Genomic DNA, 26,861 nt, shown 5'->3' with positions numbered 1-26,861 from the left:
AGACTCGGTATGGGTAATGCAGACAATTCTGACAACATGCAGCATTTCTCTCTCTCACACACACACACACACACACACACACACACACCCTGAGAAAGCAGCCAAGTGAAGCTCTGGGCTCCGATGAACGAAACAAGCCATGTGTAACGTGAACTGGGGAAGAGGAAAAAAAAGTCATTAATTAGAGATTACATGACAAATCAGAAATATTTTGTTGGTTGGGTTGAACCGTGGCCAAGGTCTTCCTTGTGTTGTCTGTTATTTAGCAGTGACTCAACTCTTCACAGGTCATATTGACTGTGGGCAGTTAACACAGATAGTATTATTTGCAGTGACCAACCTTGAATACATCTGTGCTTTTGGGAAACAGTAAAGGCACACAAATCCACTTCTCATGGCTGGGGATGCTTCTGCCAGTAGGCGCGTGTAATCAGGTAGAAGCGCAAATAAGACACGGTGGTGATGTAACAGAGCGAACACAGACATTTTTGTTATTTAAAAAAAAAGGTTGCTGGTGTGGATTGATATTTGACCACTTTTGGCAATTTCTTTTACTCCAAACTTAAAATGACCTGAATGTAAAATGTGTATTCTGAATAAGGGTGTTTTCACACCTGGTCCCCTTTAAAGGAACCAGACTCGGTCCTCTTTAAGTGGACCAAAAAGTGGACCAACAGAAAAAGAACTCGGTTCTTTTTGTGTTCACACTGTGAATTTATTACAAAGAGGACTGGGTTCTCTTTCTGGTCCAGTTAAGCTTTGATGGGGCCTCAGTCCTCTTTCTGTTCACACCAGGTCCTCTAGAGCCCTCAGACCCCCAGTGCACGGAATTCTGGGTAATTTTCTCTTGAATCAAAATGTCTGCTGCCATGCTTGCCCTGCTGTATTCTTTGATCAAAATAGTGCGGATTAAGGAAAATAAATTATATATATATATATATATATATATATATATATATATATATATATATATATATGGATGAAAATCTGCTAGTGGGTAATAATATGTAACAAATGTCAAAATTCATATTTTTTATTGAAAAATTAAACTACATCATATTAAACTTTTATTATTTTATTAAACATATTAACAATTGAAAAGATAGTAATCACACTGGATTTTCAAAAAAATCATCTGCGAAGTTATCAAATCTACACTTATGCATGTTATTTTTTGACGGAAAAAAATGAAGTATTTTTATTTTTTTTCTCCTTATTTTACAAAACTCCATGCATATAAGAATGAAATAATCAGGTTTTTACAATACTTAATGGAAAATATCAAAGATCTTTCCAGAAAATGAGAATATAATTATTCAAGAAACAGGTGAAAAGATTCACGACCAAGAGCCAAGGTGATAACTTTTCTGTTATCACTTATGAACCGACATAACACAAGAATTCATTGTGAAGAAATCCTCATAACATAACAGTAGTAACTTACTATTAACATTAAGGATTGGAAACAGGACTCTGTGGAACAATACAATATTAAAACACATGTGGGTTAGTATACTTATGCATGTTACTTTTGACGGACATAAATTACCAAAGATGAATTCATTGAAATGTACTCTAATTGCACTATAAGATCTGACTAGGGAAAGGGGAATATGAATATTTAAGTAACAGGAGAAATCTAAGACTAAAATTATATAGTAAAATTCATAAATGAAGACTACAACATGAGTATTGCACACAGCCGGAACTGTCTGATAGTAATATGCATGCACCATAAAGTAATAAATGAGACTTAAAATTTGGATTACAGCCATGGAAACATATTTCTGGGCCATCAATCTCTTCCTTTTTCCAACAAGTCCACTTAAAGCTCTCTGACTCCAGAAGGAGACCTGTCTGACCTGTCTAACATGGTGACAAGTACACCCAAAACAAATTTTATTTATCTTCAATTGGGGGACGTCAAAATATAACGTGCATAAGAAATGTCCGTCAGATTGTAACGTGCGACTTCCTGCTTCCGTCAGGGACCAACACATTCCACACGATCATTCACCCTCCCGGCAAATTCTTTCAGTTGCACTGGCGTCAATTTTTGTTTACATCCATTATGAAGTATTTCAGCCAGTTCCCCGATCGCTACGGTTCATTTTTAGTGAGTGAAGAACAAATCTATACTTACGTGCGTTACGTATTATGCACGTTAGCTTTCTTGACAGACTGCAAACACACGCTGCTCAGGCGGCCAGTTTCTCCATCTTCTCGGAAAGCGATGATGTCATCAAAACTTGTGGTAGTGTGGATTTCCTGGAGGTTTGTGTATCATGCGGTGCTATGCCGGTCGGAGATATACGATACAGTCTTGTGTACGTTATTTTCTGACAGACGGCGATCCTTTGATTTTACCATCGATGTATTTTGAAAACAGGCAGATTCCAAGGCGAGAATTAATTATTAATCAATTGGTGCTTTTATATTAAAGTGATTGATTACATATATTGTTCTACATTAACGTTTTTAGTTGGAATATTCTTATTCACAAGTTGATGTTGACTTCTGACGGACAGTAACGTGCATAAGGGTCTTTTTTTTTTAAATGATTTTTTCGTGTTTAGAAAATGTGCAGGCCCATTGTATGTGGTTTTTTAAACACTTCAGTAAACCTGTTTTATGGAGTGTAGTTGATTTAATTCCGACAATAAGTTGTATAGCAATCAAACCTTGTCGAAGTTGGTTAGTCAGAACTGTTACGGTCGGGTGTCTAAAATTCACCAACTTCAAAAAATTAATTCATGATTTTATTGGGAAAATATAGCTTGTGATATCTGAAGTTGTCAACATTATTTCTTAGAGCAATATTATTTTATTTAAACCAAAAAATATCCAATTTATGTTTAAAATAGTGGATGGAGATGATTTTTTATACGTGTCTCACCATTACTACCCATTAGCAAATTTTGACTCATTATATCTCATCTCATTATCTGTAGCCGCTTTATCCTGTTCTACAGGGTCGCAGGCAAGCTGGAGCCTATCCCAGCTGACTACGGGCGAAAGGCGGGGTACACCCTGGACAAGTCGCCAGGTCATCACAGGGCTGACACATAGACACACACAACCATTCACACTCACACTCACACCTACGCTCAATTTAGAGTCACCAGTTAACCTAACCTGCATGTCTTTGGACTGTGGGGAAACCGGAGCACCCGGAGGAAACCCACGCGGACACGGGGAGAACATGCAAACTCCACACAGAAAGGCCCTCGCTGGCCACGGGGCTCGAACCCGGACCTTCTTGCTGTGAGGCGACAGTCATTTCGCACAAATCTAAAGAAATTTCACACAATTGTTGTAAACAACCCTGAAGATGCCTCAGTGTCAAGCGTTTGGGTGTAAAAATAAGCCTGATCATTGAAGTAGTGAACACGAACACACACACGTAAACAGTGAGCACACTCACCCAGACTTTGGGAGCATTTTGGCATCTATAAACTCCATCACTGGCAACTCTTTTTTTTTTTTTTTAAATTGATTATGCATTTTATGTTTTCCAAAAATCAATGTTTTCCTTGTGGTTTTTTGTTTGTTTTTATTCACTGAGAAAAGCGATCTTTTTAGACGGCAAGAATCGCATTACGATGGCAACGGGATCGTTTACGAGTATCCGTGTCAGTACTGCGTATGCGTTATCTACCCGAGTGAGATTTAAACTTCATAAAAATGAAGTCTGTTGAGTCGGGTATAATTTGTTGCCAGTAAAAATCACATGGTTACAGAAAGTTTCTGATTAGATTTATAGAACTGAAGTCTTTACTTGTCACATACATTACAAACCTAGAGGTGGATTGTCGCTGAACGTTAAATTATTTGGAGCAAGGATTGGTGATGAACATCAACCAGGGCGGTTTCAAGATGGCGGAGTGGCGAAATACAATCGCTCGTATTTAGTCGGAATCTCAGCAGCTTCCATATTTAAAAAAAAAAATCCATCAGGCATCTTTACACATGATCAGTAGGTATTTACAATAAAGATTAAACATTCGGGGCGGCACGGTGGTGTAGTGGTTAGCGCTGTCGCCTCACAGCAAGAAGGTCCGGGTTCGAGCCCCGTGGCCAGCGAGGGCCTTTCTGTGTGGAGTTTGCATGTTCTCCCCGTGTCCGCGTGGGTTTCCTCCGGGTGCTCCGGTTTCCCCCACAGTCCAAAGACATGCAGGTTAGGTTAACTGGTGACTCTAAATTGAGCGTAGGTGTGAATGTGAGTGTGAATGGTTGTCTGTGTCTATGTGTCAGCCCTGTGATGACCTGGTGACTTGTCCAGGGTGTACCCCGCCTTTCGCCCGTAGTCAGCTGGGATAGGCTCCAGCTTGCCTGCGACCCTGTAGAAGGATAAAGCGGCTACAGATAATGAGATGAGATTAAACATTCTTACAAGTTGTGGGAAAAGACTTCAGATTTGTGCTAAAAGACTGCAAGCTGAACAACAGGTTTATATCAATGCGCTCATTCTAATATGTTATTGTTTCTATAACAGCGCATACACAGGGACTTGCACAGATCATGTGGTGCATCTTCGAAGACTAATAATAAATGGAATTTTAAAAAGCATGTATAAAAAAAAGGAAAATGTACCATCATTGACGTGGTGGTGGTTTTTTTTTTTTGTTAGGAGACATCTATTTAACATTTACAGACGGAGTCTCTGGCGTGCATTAACTTGATAAGTGCATGGTCTGCTGGTGTGTTATTCCTTACATAACACAGTTTAAGATTATATTTTGCTACACGGACATGAAATTCATTGGAGTTGCTCTTTTAATACCATTCACCTGCTTTCCACAGACAGCGAGAAAACGGGGATGTTATCCTTCATCAAACAGTGTGGCTTCCATCATGCCACTGTGCCACAAGTTCCACTTTTATACAATGACCTTAGCTGCTGCTGCTGGAGAGACGCTGGCTTAATGCCCACTCCTGTGAAGATGAATCACTGTCAACATTTCTCAAGATGTTTTTGGGTTCCCAGCACTAAGTAAATGACCTTGCACCACTTATCAGTCTGACAGTCATTACGGAGTATATCCGGAACATTCGCACGTTTCTTTTCATTGTAGTCATTTGTGGTGGTGTAAAAGGTCACAAGCTTTATGTTTGTGGTGGAATTAAATATGTGTGTGTGTGTGTGTGTGTGTGTGTGTGTGTGTGTGTGTGTGTGTGTGTGTGAGAACAAGCAGTGTGAAAAAGAAAAAAATAAATGTGCTCTTTGTGATCACAGTGAAAATCACTGGGTGTGACCGTAATCCATAAAAGCCTGTCTCATCTGATGTACAGAACTGCTTTAGGTGCCACTTTACCCAGAATCTTGCTTCAACAAAATTAGGGCTGGGTGATATGGCCTAAAAAATTTTTCCTCACACAATATTTTTGGGGCGGCACAGTGGTGTAGTGGTTAGCAAGAAGGTCCGGGTTCGAGCCCCGTGGCCGGCGAGGGCCTTTCTGTGTGGAGTTTGCATGTTCTCCCCGTGTCCGCGTGGGTTTCCTCCGGGTGCTCCGGTTTCCCCCACAGTCCAAAGACATGCAGGTTAGGTTAACTGGTGACTCTAAATTGAGCGTAGGTGTGAATGTGAGTGTGAGTGGTTGTCTGTGTCTATGTGTCAGCCCTGTGATGACCTGGCGACTTGTCCAGGGTGTACCCCGCCTTTCACCCGTAGTCAGCTGGGATAGGCTCCAGCTTGCCTGCGACGATAAAGAGGCTACAGATAATGAGATGAGACAATATTTTTGTCACTATAGATATTTATTATACTATGAAAATAACGTTCAGAGACAAAACAACATGACTGCACATGCAGATGCCAGGAAGTCAGGCAGCACTCACATGCACACTTGTGACCTGTTTGGACTTGTCAGACACCTGTCAAACAAACGCAGCTCCAAAAACAGGGCACTCGTTCACAAGCTCCAGTGCGGCGTTTGCGTGCTGCGTTTTTGCTCTTTTCTTTGCTTTTGTTCCTGGTGTTTTGGTCTTGTTTACATACGGTATTAACCCAAAACCTGTTCCAGTTTTGATTAAATAAAGCCCTGTTTTGTTTTGTTTTTATCTGACCTGGTGTCTGCTCCTCCATCTCCTGCTACTGTTGACAGTAAGATTAGAATAGAATAATAGGTCTAATATTTATCAAGCTAGTTCTACTTATGCATATGAAGACTTTCATTGCAAAATGCAATATATCCAGTTTTGCTAATTTGAGAAGAAGTCTTTGTTTTATTGTGCATTATTGAAAAATGAAACGGATATGTTATTTGAAAAGTTTATTATAAAACTACTCTAAATCATATGACGTTCTGATAAAATCCTTAACTCGTGCAAAATGGGGGGAAAAAAAATTTAAATTCTCAAAATGCTATAAATCCATTCGACCATTTTTCCACAAAAGGCTATATATCCAAGTTAATTAATAATGACAAAAGTCTCTAAGTTTTGCATGCAAAAAACTGTTACAACATGTTTTTTTAAATAATAAAAAAAATAGTCCTCCCAAGCATAATAAATGTGAAACTTTACACTTAATTGTAGCATTTACCCTTTGTGACAAGAATGCTCTGAAGGAGTTATGTGGTAAAAGCACTATGATGGTTTCACTACTATGCTCAAAAATCTTTTAAAGCTAGCAACAGGACTAAAATACAGATATGTGCACAAATCCGTTTACAAGAAAACCCTGCATGCCTCATGCAAAATAATAGTTTGTTCTTTTAATCTTTTGTCCCATTTTATATCCTGACCTGCTTCTCTCCAGCATTAGAAGAAAAAGAAGAAACCTTCATCACATGCACACTTCAAGCACAGTGAAATTCATCCTCAGCATTTAACCCATCTGAACCAGTGAAAACACACACACACCCAGAGCAGTGCGCAGCCACACTACAGCACCCGGGGAGCAGTCGGGGTCGGGTACCTCGCTCAAGGGCACCTCAGCCTAAGGCCGCCCCATGTTAACCTAACTGCATGTCTTTGGACTGTGGGGGAAACCGGAGCACCCAGAGGAAACCCACGCAGACACGGGGAGAACATGCAAACTCCACACAGAAAGGCCCTCGCCGGCCACGGGGCTCGAACCCGGAACCTTCTTGCTGTGAGGCGACAGCGCTAACCACTACACCATTGGAAAGTTTGTCCGCATGACAAAGAGAAAGACTGTCCCGTACACCCAATTTGTAGCACCTTTCCACCAGCAGAATACCTTCTTTGCTTCTTTATTCCATGTTGGACAAATCGAGAGAGCTGACTGGCTGAGCGGATATAGCACGATTCGGAAGAAAATTAGAGTGGTGGCTATCATGATTTGATAAAAAAAAAAGCAGAACTTCATGCAGTAAAAGCAACAGGATGTGTCACGTTTTGACAAAAAATTATTCGAGATATGAACAGAACTTACTATTGACAGTCTCCTATATGTGACCCCTCACCGGATCCAGGGACACATGTCGGCCGAAACGAATCCGAGATAATCGCAAAAGAAGCATTTTTTTTTCGATATTTGTGATTTTTGTTTTTTTCCATCATGTGCAAGTTGAGATCTTGAAGAATGCAATCAGTATTTCAGATAGTAGATTGTTTTGTTGGAAAAGCATACATTTGTTGTTGCAAATTGTCTCGTTTTTGTCAGGACTGTAGCCTGCTGGGGGGTGTGGGTAAATTACCATATGGGCCATTCACATGATGATTTAAGTCTTTTGTTTTGTTTTTTTTCGCGAATCAGCTGTATGATACGAGCTGAGCTCGTGGCTACTTAAGCTGCATACAGGCGTGTAATTTCACTATGGAATGAGGAAGCTAAACAGAGCGCAGAGGAGCTGAAACACCGCGAAGCAAACAGACGCACGGTATTTACATCAGAGATAACCATTTCTAGCAAAAAAAAAAAAAACCAAAAAAAACCGCAACCTCGTTTTCCAGATTGAATGGAATACTTGAATGATCAGATGATACTCGGAGTGTTCTAGGATTACATTCCATCGGAGGCATTGGTGTGTGCAAGGCGCCGTTTCTCTTTCTGATGGGGTAAGTTTATTAATCTAAGGCTGTGTGGTTATTTTTGCATGTAACGGAGAGTGTTGTGGTTTGGTTAAGCCTAGGTCACAACCGGACATACGATTTTTTGGCCGTGCGACTTTTGCCGTTTCCCAAATCGCTGCGGTTTTTTATGTTCATGGAGAAAGACGCGCGTTGGCCGCAAGTTTGTCTTGCAACCTGAAAAAAACCTAAGCGCCCGTAGAGTTTGTTTGACATGACAAAGAACCTCTGCGGCCGGTCTACGGCTCGAAAATCAGCACGTCACACGCGTGCTCTTGTGCGTTTCACGCACGCCCTCCGTGCGTTTCTTGCATTTTTTGCATGTAGGCCGGCCGTAGGAGCGCGTACCGTACGGCCAGTTGTGACCGAGGCTTTACATGAAACTAGTGTTGTGTTAGTTGTGTCATCATTGCGCTATCTTTCTTTCTTACGTTGTGAGTAATTTTTCAACCACAAAACGTTAAAGTATACTTTAGGACTTATTTTTGCACTTCATAATTGTGTTGGGCATACTTTGCATGGAAGAAAAATTGACGTGGTGATCTTTGTTTACATGAAAGTAGTATCGTGCTAGCTCGTAGGGGGTAGGGCTTTCCTTAATGTCATGCAGATGAGCACCATTATGTTCCCGCCCTACACCCAGAGTAGCCGAGATGGAAAACTTTGAGGGCGATTTTCTCCCTTTCCTGTTTTAAGAAGTATACACTTTCAAAAGGCCACACATTCTTCAAATATTGTCAGATCTCCACATGGAAGGCATCATTGGAAAGCTTAGAAACTGTACTTTCTGAATCTGTCAATAACTCAAAATGCCCCCGGGCCGACATGTGTCCCTGGATTCCGTTATCTGACACATATATATGTTCCAAAATTTCGAATATGGCGCTTATCTGTCCCTCTGAGTTACATGTCAATCCTGAGATCGAGATGCTGACCTCTTCTGCTCCTCGGACCTGCCTGATCCATCCTGATGCCCTACGTCTGGCTGGAGTCTCATCACATCGCTCCTGTGGAGGACGGCCCCAGATGGACAGTTGAAAGTCGCACCTGAAGGACGCTCTGGACTCTTACAGTAATGCTTTTATGGCTGAGGACTCCAGTTGACTCGCTAACTTTCGGACTGCAGTTGTCATGAACAGTTTTGCACTCAAGTTTCCATCAATGAAGAGTTTATAACATCAACGAAACTGACTTCATGTTAAAACTGTTAATGTTATAGTCATGCTGTCTGTTGTTGTCCAGGTGAGGATGGGTTCCCTTTTGAGTCCGGTTCCTCTCGAGGTTTCTTCCTCATGTCGTCTGAGGGAGTTTTTCCTTGCCACCGTCGCCACGGGCTTGCTCATTGGGGATAGATTAGGGATAAAATTAGCTCATGTCTTGGGTCATTCAGATTCTGTAAAGCTGCTTTGGGACAATGTCTATTGTTAAAAGCGCTACACAAACAAACTTGACTTATCACGTTTTGTGATGAAAATCTTCATATAGACTCTTCAGTGACAATCATGGGGGTAAAAACACTGCAGCTCCATGTTCATTACTGGAGGAAAATCGATATTTGTGCTAAATCACGAAACTCATGATATTCAGTTGGCTGACGATATGAATGATTATACTGTGATAAAGATAAATGTGTCAATATATTGCACAGCCCTAATCAAAACGTAGTATAAATCATATAATTAAGGACTTTTGGTTTTGATTCACTTGAGAGGCATTTTATTATGCTGAATAAAGATAATTAAAATTACCACTATAACAGGTCAAACACATACAACTTTAAGACAGCAACATCCAATTACAGTCAGTGGGCTTGCATTCAGTTTTTCTTTACCTCTGAAGCAATGAGCTCGAGCCCACGACACTGTCGGTCCTTCTCTTTCCGCAGCAGGTCCCATATCTCAGGATCATCCTGTGCCAGGCTGTCTTGTCCACTCCAGAGTCGATCGTGATCAGGCGCCTGTGCTGCTGCGGAGTGCTGCCCTCTCAGAGTCGAGCTCACACGCTGGCACAGAGGCTGGGGACAAAGAGAGAAAAGGAAGAGGAAGGAATATTTTTAATTATTCAAGGTAAAAATCCACAATGGGAACTTTTCACACAGTTAATGAATACCGTATTTTCCGGACTATACGTCGCTCCGGAGTTTAAGTCGCATCAGCCAAAAAATGCATTATGAAGACGAAAAAAACATATACGTCGCACCGGACTATAAGTCGCACTTTTTTGAAGGGTTATTCTATCCATAGAATCTGTGATTCTATCTGAGAAGCGGCGCGTGGTTACTGCGCGACTGCATTGTTTATTTAATAAACGAACAGCTGAGCAGTGATAACGCGCCCTTTGCCCTGTAAGTAGCCTAGTCTGATTATTTTAAATATCTACTACTATCTTTAATACTATCACTATCGTTATTACTAATAGCCTATATTATTATGATAACTAATATTAGTAGCCTATTACTGATGCATTAATCAGTTTGCTTTTAGATTATTTTTACCGGTAGGGCTTATTATCGCCCCATGGCTCTTTCATCGGTGTTATTAAAGCTGTAGTCATCATCGAGGAGAGTCATTCTTCATTTTTGTCGAATTTTATTTCATTAAATCAGAGGTCAAGTAGGCTATAGGTATATCATCTCCAAAGACAGGTACGGTAGTAAAAACAACCGTCTCGTGAAAAAAACAACAACAACAACAACAACCGCTTTTAAATCCCCTACTTAAATCCTTAAAATGAGTCATTTAACTCATGTCTTGTGTGATCTGATCTCCAATGGTGAAATAAACCGGTTGTGATGAGTACAGTCTGTTATTTTAGAAGATAAATGTAATATATAATTTAATATATAGACTAATAAAAATTAATATTTTATAATATATCACGACATATTACTGTCTGTAACTGTTTTTCACTAAAGCGTTTTCTAAGATCATAATGTCTGATATTATTATTATTATTATTATTATTATTATTTTACACACACAATAAGCGCATGTGCGTAAAGTTATAGTAAACCATCCCCCGCCTTTTTTTTTTTTTGAGTCGCCGGACCCACCCACCTCCTGCGTTCCGGGACCTCCCACTTCACAAATTAAGCACTGCCTAAAATCATTACATAACTTATTTAAATAACTATAGGCCTATCATTAATAATAAAACACAGGCCAATCAAGTTTATCAAGCTGATGATTTCACTCCAAATCAGCAAATCCATTGAATTCCTCATCCTCGGTGTCGCTTCTGAACAACTCTGCCTCCAGCGGCAGATGAAGCGCCGTTTCCTCTTCTTCTGCGTGGCTGTCGTCAGACTCAGCATCAGCTCCAGTTATTCCGCGGTGAAAAAAAAAAAAAAAAACAAAAACATATATACGTCGCACCGGAGTATAAGTCGCATTGCCAGCCGAACCATGAAAAAAAGTGCGACTTATAGTCCGAAAAATACGGTACTATATAAAACACGTGTACACAATTTTTTTTTTTAAAACAAACAAATTTATATCTTTATTTACATGCCCACCCACCACCACCACCGGCTACTGAAAGCCTCTAAACACAAACTGCTTCAAAACTCTACCACTGAAGAGGAACAACTGTCCCTAAAGGACTCTCTCCTTCCCTCCCATTGAGACAAGCAAGAGTTTCAAAGGACATCTTACGGCGCAGGAAGAGCAGTTTTAAGAGCTGCCTTTGTTTGGTTTGTTTGAAGGGGTGCACTCATTCATCAACACTGAATGAAACCCCCAGACCCAGCAAGTAAATACTACCGTAAGGGTTTGCTTTCCTCAGAATCCATTTTCTTCAATTAAAATGATAGACTTCTCTCATAGGTCATGAAGAGATTAAACTGCTCAACCACAAAAACATTTTTTCACAACCTAGTTACCCAGCATTTCCAATAATTATGAGGTTGGTGGTTTATTTGACAACATAGCTTCGTCATTCGTACTCAGAAACCCAGGCAGAGATTTAAAACACTCAAAAACAAACACACACACACACACAGTGTTTCCCCCACCGTTACACTGCTGTGCCGCGCCCCCCCACCATTACACTGCTGCGCCACGCCCCCCCCACCGTTACACTGCTGCGCCGCGCCCCCCCCCACCATTACACTGCTGCGCCACGCCCCCCCCACCGTTACACTGCTGCGCCACGCCCCCCCACCGTTACATTGTTGCACCGCCTCCTCCCCCAACCGTTACATTGTTGCGCCGCCTCCTCCCCCAACCGTTACATTCACTACGTTTACATGCACATAGAGAGAATCGAATTTCTGCCGTTGCTCGACAGAAATCGAAGTTCAAAATGCCATGTATACACCTTAATTCGGCTGAAATTGAACCGAACTTGATTTCTCGGAATCGAGCTACACGACCTAGTTTATGCGATTTCTGCCGAGCTATTTTGTGCATGTATACCCTATCGAGCTAGTTGTCGAGCTACTTCTGGAAGTGACGAGTGACGAGACCACAAGCGGGAAACACAACAGCCTCGGTCGGCATGACAACAGTAGTAGCGAGCAGCAGAAGAGGTCAGGAGGAACAAACGAAGAAGAGAAAATGGCGATGTAGAGCTCTCTGAAGTGTGGGTGGAGCACAGAGGACGGCAGGACAAAGCTTCTGGTACTAATAGGCTTTTTATTGTCAGACTTTTCAGTTTAACAGCCTACTTTTATTCTTGAGAGAAGCGCGCGCGCGCACGCACTGTGTTCTAGTCCCGGGATGAGCTGTCCCCTCTGCTCTCCCTCTGCCTCCTTAAATAGGGCGCGGTTACTGGGAAGACACACAAACACAGGTTAATTACCGTCAGGTGTAGTGATTCTGCCACTCACCTTCCCTGGCTCCGCCCTCCTGTCACAGACCGGCGCTTGACCACGCCCCCACTGCCACAGGCAAGCAGAAACGTGCACTTCTGGAGCAATGAGGAGACAGAGTTCATGCTCATTCAGCTTAAGGAGTTGAATATATTAAAATTCATGGACGGGAGAAAAACGCGCAATGGAGAACACGGAACTGATAACTTTGTTTACACTCTTGAATAGCTCTTCTTCATGACGACAACCGGAAGTGTACCAACACGATGGGGCGTGTTGCGCCACCTGTGGCTCGGGTGCACAATGTACCGCACACAATAGCCCGATTTCAGTTGTGTGCATGTAGGATTGGATTTCTCTGGCACCCTGCTGGGACCTTCAGCTCGATTACCGACAGCAGCTCGATTTGGATGTGCATGTAAACGTAGTCACTGTTGCGCCGCCCCCCCCCCCAACACACACACACACATCGGGGGGGGACGACAACCCAGGAGTGCAGTTCTATTGTAACAAGAGTGCTCTGAGAGCACAATGTCCCCCGCTAGCAACTATGCTATAACTCTGGTAAAATACAACTGAATTGAACGAAATTACAATATGCGTACTAGCGACATATACCAAAGAATCCTGTCCAGTTTCGTGAAATTCTTCCAAAATTTGCGAGAGGAGTTGATTTCAGAAGGAGAGTACCCTTCCCGGAATGGATGGACACACGGACATTGCCACGACATAATCCCCCTTCGGGCCTTTCGGTCAGAGGGAGAAAAAAATTGTTGTTCTAAAATAAAATGTGAAGACTTAAATATGACTCCTTTAACTGTTGGTTCAGGTCCAAATGCTCTGTAATAGGAGACGCAGGAATGAGTACTGCAGGTGACCATCCTCAACCCCCCCCCCAAAAAAAAGTAGTAAACTTTGGGGAAACACTGTGCACACACTTCTATCTTTGTGGGGACACTTACTGGCATAATGCATTCCCTAGCCCCCAACCATCACCCTCACAAGTAAATGCCCAACCTTAATCTCAACCTAGTTTTAGCGTTTAGGTTAGAATTAAGTCTCAACCCTCTGAAGAAGTGAGGACCAGACAAAATATGTCCTCACTCTGTTGGTTAAAAACCATGTTCCGGTCTTCAGTATGTAGCAAGTACAAGTAGGGAAACACACACACACACACACAGACATGTAAAATTACAACAATAAAATTAATATTATGGAAAAAAATATATTAAAATGATTAAGCCTGTCAGACAGCTGGGTTTCTCAGATAAATGTGGACCAACTGCAGGGTCTTGTAACTAATCACTTTCATCTCACAGCCAACTGTGGGCCATCCCACTTTTAGCAGCACAGCTCACACTCAAAGTGTGGAAGAGATCACAGCCGAGTATCATCGAGCCGAGAGCTTTATGATAAACAGAACACAGGCTTTAGGGTCGCGGCAGAATAATGTAAATTAAAATCTCATGCTGCATCTCTAATATCGCAGCCAACTGGCCCATCTGAACAGAAATAGCCTACATAACTGTTGTGGCACTTCGGGGTGTACGTGGCTGCTAGCATAAATCAGGTATGAGAAGGCAGATGATGTTTCCATGTTATTTTAATTGCTTTTTCAGACACCAGCCTACAGTGATATGCTCCTCATTTGAAGAGAGTTGGTGTTTGAATACTAGGCCAGGGCTGCAGAAGAAGAAGTGCAATGAATGTCATCACAGCGAGAGAAGTTGCATAAAGGAACGGGGACTAAATACATTATGTCTCGCTGAATACCAAGCTTTCTTAGAAACAGCTCAGTTGGTATGAATAACGACATCAGAGGAAATTATTGCCATAAGTGGGTTCAGTTAATTATGCTGTAGTCAGTACGACTGAGGAGAATCTTAAAGTCCCTGGAAACATGATTACAAATATTTTTGAAGACAGGTGTTTACATTACCAGTCAAAAGTTTGGATACGCCTTTCAATGTTTTTTTCCCTTTAATTTATATATAAAAAGTAACGATGGATGTCGTTTTTCTTTACTTACAACCCCGATTCCAAAAAAGTTGGGACAAAGTACAAATTGTAAATAAAAACGGAATGCAATGATGTGGAAGTTTCAAAATTCCATATTTTATTCAGAATAGAACATAGATGACATATCAAATGTTTAAACTGAGAAAATGTATCATTTAAAGAGAAAAATTAGGTGATTTTACATTTCATGACAACAACACATCTCAAAAAAGTTGGGACAAGGCCATGTTTACCACTGTGAGACATCCCCTTTTCTCTTTACAACAGTCTGTAAACGTCTGGGGACTGAGGAGACAAGTTGCTCAAGTTTAGGGATAGGAATGTTAACCCATTCTTGTCTAATGGAGGATTCTAGTTGCTCAACTGTCTTGGGGCTTTTTTGTCGTATCTTCCGTTTTATGATGCGCTAAATGTTTTCTATGGGTGAAAGATCTGGACTGCAGGCTGGCCAGTTCAGTACCCGGACCCTTCTTCTACGCAGCCATGATGCTGTAATTGATGCAGTATGTGGTTTGGCATTGCCATGTTGGAAAATGCAAGGTCTTCCCTGAAAGAGACGTCGTCTGGATGGGAGCATATGTTGCTCTAGAACCTGGATATACCTTTCAGCATTGATGGTGTCTTTCCAGATGTGTAAGCTGCCCATGCCACACGCACTAATGCAACCCCATACCATCAGAGATGCAGGCTTCTGAACTGAGCGCTGATAACAACTTGGGTCGTCCTTCTCCTCTTTAGTCCGAATGACACGGCGTCCCTGATTTCCATAAAGAACTTCAAATTTTGATTCGTCTGACCACAGAACAGTTTTCCACTTTGCCACAGTCCATTTTAAATGAGCCTTGGCCCAGAGAAGACGTCTGCGCTTCTGGATCATTTTTAGATACGGCTTCTTCTTTGAACTATAGAGTTTTAGCTGGCAACGGCGGATGGCACGGTGAATTGCGTTCACAGATAATATTCTCTGGAAATATTCCTGAGCCCATTTTGTGATTTCCAATACAGAAGCATGCCTGTATGTGATGCAGTGCCGTCTAAGGGCCTGAAGATCACAGGCACCCAGTATGGTTTTCCGGCCTTGACCCTTACGCACAGAGATTCTTCCAGATTCTCTGAATCTTTTGATATTATGCACTGTAGATGATGATATGTTCAAACTCTTTGCAATTTTACACTGTTGAACTCCTTTCTGATATTGCTCCACTATTTGTCGGTGCAGAATTAGGGGGATTGGTGATCCTCTTCCCATCTTTACTTCTGAGAGCCGCTGCCACTCCAAGATGCTCATACCCAGTCATGTTAATGAGCTTTTGCCAATTGACCTAATGAGTTGCAATTTGGTCCTCCAGCTGTTCCTTTTTTGTACCTTTAACTTTTCCAGCCTCTTATTGCCCCTGTCCCAACTTTTTTGAGATGTGTTGCTGTCATGAAATTTCAAATGAGCCAATATTTGGCAGGAAATTTCAAAATGTCTCACTTTCGACATTTGATATGTTGTCTATGTTCTATTGTGAATACAATATCAGTTTTTGAGATTTGTAAATTATTGCATTCCATTTTTATTTACAATTTATACTTTGTCCCAACTTTTTTGGAATCGGGGTTGTAGCTGAGTGCTTCTTGACAGAATATGCATGACTACAGTTGTGGAATAGTTTAGAGAGGTGGTTCTCAACTGGGGGGGGGGGGGGGGGGGAGTAGGCTAGGATGAGGGGGGAAAATATGACGAAAAAAAAAATCACAAAAATTCCCATGTCGAAAATGCAAGTGGTTGGACTACTAGAACACAAACAAAATCAACCACATGGTTTCATTTCAAATTTACCAACACGGGGTAGTATTTTGAGCCTGTGACGCGATGTCACGTAGGCTAACTGCTAGGCTAGCCTACTATATAAGCGTCTGCACACATGTTGAGCTTCATTCACTCTAGTCTAGTCTCTTGCCAATTTCGCTTGTGCCAGTTCTCACTAGTCTCTCCGTTATCAGTGTTGATATCGATCTACTTTAGGCCTTTACTTCAAACCCAAACAGTCTTTTTAAAGACGAATACCACAAAAAGTCTTTTTAAAGACTATCCCAATCTCAGCCCTAGCTATTTTTTAACTGCCAAGCGTGCACTTAGCTAATAGGGTAAGCCTCTGCCTTTTTCACCGTGTTGCAACACATACGACACAGGTGACTAAGCCCATGTTTACATTAGACCGTATCAGCGGATCATCAGATTAACGTTTTTAAAACGATTAGTGTGCACACAGCAACACCAATACACGATTTGTGTGCACACAGCAACACCAATACACGGATACGCTCGGCTCCGCAGGCATCCTGCGCTCCAAATCACTCCGCCCTGAACAGCGAGTGCCCTCTGGAGGGTGCGCACTCCGGCCCTGCGCAGCTCACAGAGTGCGCGAGTGAAGTGCACAAGCTGTGATTCGGGACTGAGCCGCTGTGTGTGTGATCCCAGTGCATATCACTTACTACTTGCAAGTGGAAGGATGGCAAGCCTAAAGACAATCATAACTACACAATGGGCAGTATTTGCATCAGTATTTGCAGTACTTTCATACTTTTATACTCTTTAATGAAAGGTGATACAAGGCGGAAGTCCGCGCCGTTTTTCAGCAGTCGCGTCACATGACCAACGCCAGCGAATCAGGAAGGTGGATGTCACAGTGACGTTGTCCAATGAGACGCCAGCTAGAGCTCAGCACAGCGTATCCGCGTATTCTGAATGTTTACACAGCACCGGAGCTGACACGATCTAGATTGAATACGTGGACCCTGGCGGATTCCCGTTTCCCGGCGGTTTAATGTAAACGGACAGTGCATCCGCGAAGAAAACGAGACAGATACGGTCTAATGTAAACGTAGCCTAAGACAATCACACACTCACTCAGGACTACAATCTTAAGTCTTCAAATAAAATTGGTATTGCCTGCAAAATTGTTAAACACTTGCATTAAAGAACGTGCACAAGTACCGTCTGATTAGTCCCCGATACTTGTCTCTTAACATAGCCACACATCCAAATTATAATTAACAAAAATGGAGAGATTTCTAGTGAGGACCAACAAGGCAACCGACGCACCACCAGCTGCAAAAAAGCTTCGAAGGTACGATGAAGCATGCCAGTGTTTTCCCCAGAAAAAAATTAAAGCCCTAAATTCTGGCATGATGATACACAGACAATTGAGCGCCAACGGCGCAAAGTGAAACTAGGGGGGTGCGGGGGCATGCCCCCCCGGAAAATTTTTTGAAAATAGATGCTCTCAGGTGCATTTTCAGGATCTCGGAGAGGTTTTAGATCCATGATTATAGGATAGATTTTAACAGTGCTTCAATGATTTCTGACCTAATAGTATTAACGTAAACACATTTGAAATTTCACCTTAAAGTTCAACATGCAAGTTAAACTGTTTTGTTATAGATTACTGAGGCATACGATCGATTTGAAAATCTACGGGGATGCCTTGCACTTAATTATCTATGATCAAGTAGTGTTGTAACAAAAATGTGCATGACCAGTGGTTTGCTCCATCTTATGCAATCCAATCAAGAGAATCGATCATCATGACCTCCTGTTGATCACAAAGGGATCTGAACCTAAGAACTGCCACCTTAAAATAAGTCGCTGTATTACTATAACTGTAATGATTTAGAATGTTTCTGATGCAATTACCGTAATATATGTAGAACTAAGATGCACTGAAAAGAAAAGTAAGGCAACTGCATATTATAAAGTTTAAATTTTGGCACTTTATTAAATAGACTAGATTAAGATTAAAACATATTTAAAGGAAAACTTAATTCATACATTTAAGTTTGCAGAAAGATTATGTATTTATCAAAACATTCATGAAGAGACTGTGTTAATAAAGTGTCAAATGTAGCATAATTTCGAATAATAATGATAAGCATATTTGGCAGTGTGATGTCACTGTGAGCCTTTAACAAAAGAATAATCCGGAGCCACCTTTTGTTAAAGGTCCCATGGCATGAAATTTTCACTTTCTGAGGTTTTTTAACGTTAAAATGAGTTCCTCTGACCTTCTTAAGTCACCCCAGTGGCTAGAAATTTCATAATGTGTAAACCAAACTATGCCCAACATTTGAGAATGGCGCGTCAAAACGGCGCGTTGATAAGCTCTTCCCTTGCCTACGTCAGCAAGGGAGATGATCCCCACGCCCCCCCTCTGGATTCCCACCCACCGTATGGATTGCCCGCCCAGTTGTAGTGAGGAGACCATAGAGGACACAACAACATGGCGTCACCTAAGCGAGCGAAACATGGAAATTGCGCTGTACATGGATGTGACAACACAGAAAAGAGTCTGTTTTTACTGCCAACGGGAGAACCCCGAAGACGCAGTGGCTTAATTTTATTTACTTCCATAATACGCCGTCAAGTCTACCTAAGACGGTGTATGTTTGTCGGAAGCATTTTCCTGATGAATGTTTCCACAACTTGGGACGGTACAGGGCAGCTTTTGCACATCAACCGTCACTGAAGCCTGGGTCCGTACCAAGCATCCCTGCCGCATCAGCCACAAACACCGAACAAGTAAGTGTATAACTGTTAAGTCGTTTTGCCGTGTTTTAAAATCGGTGCCACGTTAGCCTTGCAATGGCTACATTAGCTGTGCAGCTAACCGCTTCCTGCAGTTAGCCAGGTAATCTGCGCTACAAAACTAAAGAGCATGCAGCATGCTCTGTTAAACTGAGTTTAGTCTGGAAATTGACTGTAACTTATGAGCTTATGTTTGACTATTGCTCCGCAATGCATGTCTTCTGTTGGATAAGCGCTATGCTGCTGTAGTTGCTGCTTCTATCCTCTTTGGTTATGGAGTGCGTGTTCAAGCCTAGGGTATTATACGTTCGTAAACTACCACTCCGAACACTCTCACTCTCTGTTCTCTGTGTCATGTTGAGTTTACGAAAGGAGTCCAAGGGAGAACGGGGTTTTGTCTTAGCAGCGTGGCTACAGGCGCTGATAGCAGCGAGCATGCGTGTGCGCAGCTTGGTCAAGCCCCTCCCCCTCCCCCCATGGCCCGCCCCCACCCTCTACCCTTCCCCGCCTCCTGCTTCTCATTAGCAAAACGACGCACTGGGAAAAGCGCTGAAATGGGGCTTTCTCCCAGGAGGCTATATTTACGTGCCGAGGGTTCATTTCGAGAAAGGCTGCGGATATAACATCCGGAAACCTCCACGAGCCCGTTTAAAGCATCAACAAACCACCATGCCATGGGACCTTTAAATGGATCCCAGTGACATCACACTGCCAAAAATGCTTATGATTATTATTTGAAATTATGCTGCATGAGACACATTTGGACAACTTCACTTCGTGAGAGTGTTTATAAGTATATAATCTTTCTGCAAACCCAAACTAATGAATTAAGTTTTCTACTCCTTTAAAGCAGATTAATTCTCCTTGGCTTTTGCTTGGCCCAATGTTGGGCAACCCTCTCATAGTCCATCTCGCCGTCATCCATGCTGATGTGGATCAAATTGTCCAGCGAGTCTTCTCCTAGCTTATTAAAGTCAGTCGGCTTTGTCCGTCTGGTGGGGGACGACATCGGCAGCCAATGAGATCGCTTATAATGAATCAGAAACTTCCGGGATGTTTGACGCATTCTTTCGATATTGTTATTGGACGGTTTGAACACGTGATCTTGACACAGCCAGTAGATTAGTTTACATCATACCACGCGGACATATTACTTTGACAGAATCAACACAAACATTGGAAAAAAAGGCCGCTTGTTTAACACAAATATCAATCAGTATGTAAATGGATCTGTTATTTGCTCTCCTATGTATCGAGTTACTTGTGGGTAGGAAATTTTAACGTATGGGTATAAATCTAAGCATATCGGATTTTAACTAAAGCGACTAAGCGTATCGGCAGGCAGAGCAAGCGTATTGGGCCCGATACGCTCAAACGCTTTGGGGAAAACCATGCATACCTGCAGTTTGGATTTACAGTCACGGCTGATCTGAGACCTCAGTGTGTCGCGTGTGCCGAGGTGCTAGCAAACGACAGCATGAAGCCCTGCAAACTTAAAAGGCACCTCGAAACAAAACATGCTGCTATTAAAGATAAACTGGCAGAATATTTTAAAAGAAAGCTTGATGGCCTCCATCAGCAACAGGCAGCCATTTCAGTGCACAGCACTGTGTCTAAACAGTGTTTGGAGGCATCTTATGTAGTGGCCAAAAGAATAGCTAAACTGGGTAAACCGCATACAATTGCCGAGACTCTCATTTTGCCGGCCACACAAGACATGTGCAGAATAATGATGAGATAAACTGTGGGTGGTAGAAATGGGCAACTGGACTTGCTTGAAAATTCTTGAAAACGTTTCACCTCTCGTCCAAAAGGCTTCCTCAGTTCTGTCTGACTAATAGGGAGTATCAGATATTTATCTTCTCCTGGATCATTCCGGTACATTTCAGACCCAGTAACACCCTGAAGCAGAAACTGGTCCACCCTAATGCCGCTTTTCCACTACAAACGCGGCTGAGTCGGGCTGAGCCGTGCCGTGCTGAGTCGAGCTGAGCGGGGCTGTTGGAGTTGCATTTCGACTACAACCGCGCTGAACCGTGCTGGCTGGAAGTGGGTGGACACATTGGGTGGAGTTAGCGAAAGTGGGTGGACGTCAGGTGATGTCGTTAAGCAGCGCAAACAGTGACATCAGTGAGCTTTTAAGCGGTAGTCTCACGACCCGGATAGTAAACAATAAACATGGACATGGAGTCGTTAGTGTTGCTGGTCTTGGTTTTGTGGCTTGTTGTCACCGACAACGCCAACAGATACTGGCAAGAGCGTATAGATGAGGCGAGGCACATAAAGCTTCAGAAATTCTCGTAATTCGGAATTATTCTTCTTTAGGGTTTTTGGTAGTCGAAACGCGAGCCGTGTCGGGCTGAAGTGAGCTGAAGCGAGCTGAAGTGAGCTGAAAAAGGGTAGTGGAAAAGGGCCATAAGGACAGAATACCCAGACACAAACAGGACAACGTAGTGTACGCAATTCAGTGCAGTGATGATTGCACGGATTCGTATATTGGGGAGACGAAACAACCGCTATACAGGTGCTTGGCCCAACACAGGAGAGCCAGCTCCTCAGGCCAGGACTCGTCGACTGTCTACATTCATCTTAACAACAAAGGACACTCATTTCAGGATTGTAACATACGCATTTTAGCCAGAGAGGATCGTTGGTATGAGCGAGGAGTTAAAGAAGCCATTTTTGTCAACCTGGAACGGCCATCACTGAACAGAGGTGGGGGTCTAAGACATCATTTGTCAAACATCTACAAGGCGGTCTTGGACACTCTTCCCAGACGGCTGGGTGTACGCCAGGACCCAGCTGTTTTCGGTGACTCACAGGAGGACAGAGGGAGTCAGATTGCCATTCATCACCCTAACGGGCAATCCTTTGATCACCCTAATGACTCGCCGTTCACACCCAGCCTCCAGTGACCCACACCAACATGATGCCTCAATGACACCTTAGATGAGCTGGTCATCAGAATTCTGATTCTGATCCAGGAGAAGATAAATATCTGATACTCCCTATTAGTCAGACAGAACTGAAGAAGCCTTTTGGACGAGAGGTGAAACGTTTTCAAGAATTTTCAAGCAAGTCCAGTTGCCCATTTCTACCACCCACAGTTTACTATGACTTGGATGATTGAGAATCTTCACAGACAATGATAGGAGATAGTGCAGCAGCCAAACTCCGTGCCGTACCACTGTCCAATGACACAGTCGCTAGGAGGATTTCAGACATGTCTCATGACATCAGAGAGCAACTCGGAGTTCATAAAACAGAGTCCTTACTACGCGCTGCAGCTGGACGAATCCACCGATATTGCTGGGCAGGCACAGCTCCTCGCCTATGTCAGGTATCTGCGTGACAAGGCGATTGAGGAGGATGTCCTGTTTTGCCGGCCTCTTCAGTTGCACACTACAGGAGAAGCCATCTTCAATGTCCTTGATATTTTTATCCGTGAAAATGGTTTGGCTTGGGACCGATGCGTTGGCCTATGCACAGATGGTGCACGGGCAATGACGGACCGCGAGCGTGGCCTAATTGCTCGTGTTCAGCAAGTAGCTCCACTTGTGAAATGGACACATTGTATGGTCCATCGCGAAGCATTAGCTGCTAAAAAAATGCCGGTTCTCTTTGACTCCGTGGTGAACCAATCCGTGAAAATGACAAATCTAATCAAATCACGGCCGCTAAACTCTTGCTTGTTTGGGGTCCTCTGCCAGGAGATGGGGTCAGGGTACGAACAGCTGCTTCTGCACACTGAAGTTCGCTGGCTGTCCAGGGGGCGGGTGTTGAAGCTGTGAGAGGAGGTGAAGTGTTTTTTGACAGAAATCAAATCAGATCTGGCGAAGCATCTGGATGACACTATGTGGCTTGCGTCTCTGTCCTATTTGGTCGATATATTTGACCGTTTGAATGGCCTCAACCTGTCTCTGCAAGGCCGCGAAACTCATATTTTGCTCCTCGCAGACAGAGTGGATGCCTTCACACAAAAAATTGACCTCTGGCATGGCCGCATCAGTCGAGGGAACTGCGACATGTTCCCCAGCCTTGCAGACCATCACTGATGCAGGCACGTCACACGATTTCTCCTCTCTATTTCAATCAGCGTCTGAGCACCTGTCTGCAATGAGAAAAGAATTTGCGATGTACTTTAAAGAGGATTATCGCTCTTTTGCATGGGTTCGAGATCCATTTGTGTGCACAGCAAACGAGCTGTCAATTGATATGCAGGAACAGCTTATTGAGCTGAAGTGACAGGAGGCTGAAGGAACTTTTTACCTCCTGCCCTCTTTCGTCATTCTGGGCAGCGTTGATGCAGGAATACCCTCAACTCTGTGACGTCGCCTTGAAGATTCTCCTCTCTTTCGCGTCCGCATATTTGTGTGAGGCAGGATTCTCAAAAATGACTGCATTCAAAACGAAATACCGCAATCGTGCACAAATCGAGGATGATTTGAGGCCATGTTTAGCAGACATTGCACCAAGAACTGAGGATCTTTGCAAGGCAAAGCAGGCTCAGGTCTCACATTAACATCACCTACCTGCAAGCTTCTGTAAAACATGCAGATGATATGCCTATTATTAGGCCTAGTAATAACAACAATAATAAAGCATAAATTCATATCAGACGTCTAGTGCCAAGTTATAGCAATAGCCTAGTAATGATAATAGGCCTACTGATAATAAATAATAAATAATAATAATAATAATAATAATAGCAAAACATGTAGGCCTACCACTACTCAATAATAATAATAATAATAATAATAATAATAATAATGCCTGCAAGCTCACATTAGAAATCTGATGCTACTTCCAGTTATAACAATAGCCTAGTAATGATGATAGGCCTACCTACTGCTACTGATAATAATAATAACAACAACAGTGTGGGCCTAAAAATAATAGTCTATCTATCTATGCAAGGTGGTGTAGTGGGGGTGGGGCCGGTGGCACCGGGAGGAGGGGGGGGCCCCCAACTGCAATGAACCAGCTTTTTTTTTTTTTTTTTGGGGGGGGGGGGGGGGGGGGGTGTTGAAAAAGGTTGAGAACCCCTGGTTTAGTAGCCTAGTAAACTAGACCCACCCGCCTAGCGGCCAAAAATATTTTTGCCTAGCGAGTGGGTCTAGCCTCGCACCATATAAACAAAAACACCCCGGGCATCAAATCGTGCCCGCCAATCACAACGCAAGGTTTTTGTTTGGATTCTTTGGGCGGGCTTTTGCAGGAGTGACGACAAAGCTGCGTGACGCTGGAGAAAGCACAACAGGAAAGATGGCTACCGCTAGTGAACAGCGCGCGTTTGACTCCGCTTTGGAATCAGTTTTAGAAGAATTAGACTTGGAGTTTTCGTTGAAACATGAGCAGGAAGAGGCTCTCCGCTCATTCCTTTTCAAGAAGGACGTTTTCGCTGTTTTGCCGACCGGCTATGGCAAAAGTCTGATCTACCAGCTGGCTCCGCTCGTAGCCAAAAGGATGGGGCTAGTTTGTGCAGTACGAAGAATTAATAAACAGCTTTGAAACATTACTTTTTGATTGTTTCTTATTTTCCCGTTATTTTAAATTTAAGGGAAATTATTTCACCAAACACCACTAAATAAAAACTCTCAAACAGTTTAAGCAAACCCTTGAAAAACACTTGGAAAAAAATAAGAGTGTATGTTAAGTATGTAGTACAGACTCCAAACTTGTGGTCATTATCTCCAAACTTCTTAATATCTAGAACCTGTTTATTAATTAATACGCATTTTGAAAAATGATTTATTTCAAGGCCTCCCCCACTGCTTTCTGTCGCTCTGACTACGTCACAGTCACTGTTGCACTGATTGGTCAGAGCGTTGGCCTATACGCACAGAGACAGTTTGAAAGACAGCGGGTTGTTCCTACCCACACCCTTCGGAAATGTCTACGGATCGAGGCCAGACGAAATATTCACATTTAGTCTGGCTTGCCAGGCTACTGGTTTAGAGTAATGGTGAAAGTAAGGGATCATCTAAAAAGTGCATGACCTGGGCAACCATGCAAGCTTTGAACATGATTATAGATTTGTTTACTTCGCAGGATATCGAACTGTGGTTGGTTGAAGAGAGCAACTGGACTTGCTTGAAGATTATTGAAAACGTTTCGCCTCTCATCTGAAAGGCTTCCTCAGTTCTGTCTGACTAATAGGGAGTATCAGGTATTTATCCTCTCATGGATCATCATAGAATCCGAATCAGAATGCTGATGGCTGCATTGTAGCTGGCTGATAAAAGATGTCTTAGACACCCACCTCTGTTCAGTGATGGTCGTTCCAGGTTGACAAAAATGAACGATCCTCTCTGGCTAAGATGTCTGCCAGTTTTCTGGAAGTCCTCTCGTACTCCCGCACCAGTCGAAGGGATCTCATCCCAAAGTGTGCAGAAACATGTCGGATTCTCTGATGATCCATAAGAGGATAAATACCTGATTAGTCAGACAGGACTGAGGAAGCCTTTCGGATGAGAGGTGAAACGTTTTCAATAATCTTCAAGCAAGTCCAGTTGCTCTCTTCTACCAACCACAGATTACTATGTACCTGGATGACAGATTCTTCACAGACAGGATATCGAACCTACAGTAGCAATGATGGGCCTTTTTTTTTTTTAAGTAGTTGCCATAGTGTTGTGTAATGTATCAGATTAAAGAGGGTGAAGATCTGAATCGAAAACTTGTTAAATTATGTAAATATGTGACCCCTCACCGGATCCAGGGACACGTTGGCCGAAACGAATCCGAGATAATCGCAAAAGAAGCATTTTTTTCGAAATTTGTGATTTTTGTTTTTTTCCATCATGTGCAAGTTGAGATCTTGAAGAATGCAATCAGTATTTCAGATAATAGATTGTTTTGTTGGAAAAGCATACATTTTTTGTTGCAAATTGTCTCGTTTTTGTCAGGACTGTAGCCTGCTGGGGGGTGTGGGTAAATTACCATATGGAACATTCACATGATGATTTAAGTCTTTTGTTGTTGTTTTTTCGCGAATCAGCTGTATGATCCGAGTTGAGCGCATGGCTACTTAACTGCATACAGGCATGTAATTTCACTATGGAGTTACTAAACAGAGCGCAGAGGAGCCCCGCGAAGCAAACAGACACATGGTATTTACATTGGAGATAACCATTTCTAGCAAAAAAAAAAACGCAACCTCGTTTTCCAGATTGAATGGAATACTTGAATGATTGGATGATACACGGACCGTTCTAGAATTACATTCCATCGGAGGCATTGGTGTGTGCAAGGCGCCGTTTCTCTTTCTGATGGGGTAAGTTTATTAATCTAAGGCTGTGTGGTTATTTTTGCATGTAACGGAGAGTGTTGTGGTTTGGTTAAGCCTAGGTCACAACCGGACGTAAGATTTTTTGGCTGTGTGATTTTTGGCGTTTCCCCAAATCGCTGCATTTTTTTTTGTT

General features: G+C 42.7%; 1 protein-coding gene across 1 annotated transcript in view; it reads right to left on the bottom strand.

The window, feature by feature from the left end:
* shmt2 (serine hydroxymethyltransferase 2 (mitochondrial)) overlaps positions 1–26,861 on the bottom strand; it is a 132,559-nt gene that overhangs the window by 53,036 nt on the left and 52,662 nt on the right. Inside the window, exon 2 of the mRNA XM_060919404.1 lies at positions 9,870–10,052. Within this exon, the coding sequence (XP_060775387.1) occupies positions 9,870–10,052 (183 nt within the window). The remainder of the gene's footprint in view (positions 1–9,869; positions 10,053–26,861) is intronic.

Source organism: Neoarius graeffei, chromosome 4 (genome assembly GCF_027579695.1).
Source record: "Neoarius graeffei isolate fNeoGra1 chromosome 4, fNeoGra1.pri, whole genome shotgun sequence".
NCBI classification, from domain to species: domain Eukaryota; kingdom Metazoa; phylum Chordata; class Actinopteri; order Siluriformes; family Ariidae; genus Neoarius; species Neoarius graeffei.
The sequence above is the reverse complement of the archived record's forward strand: the minus strand, read 5'-3'. Positions and strand labels throughout refer to the sequence as shown.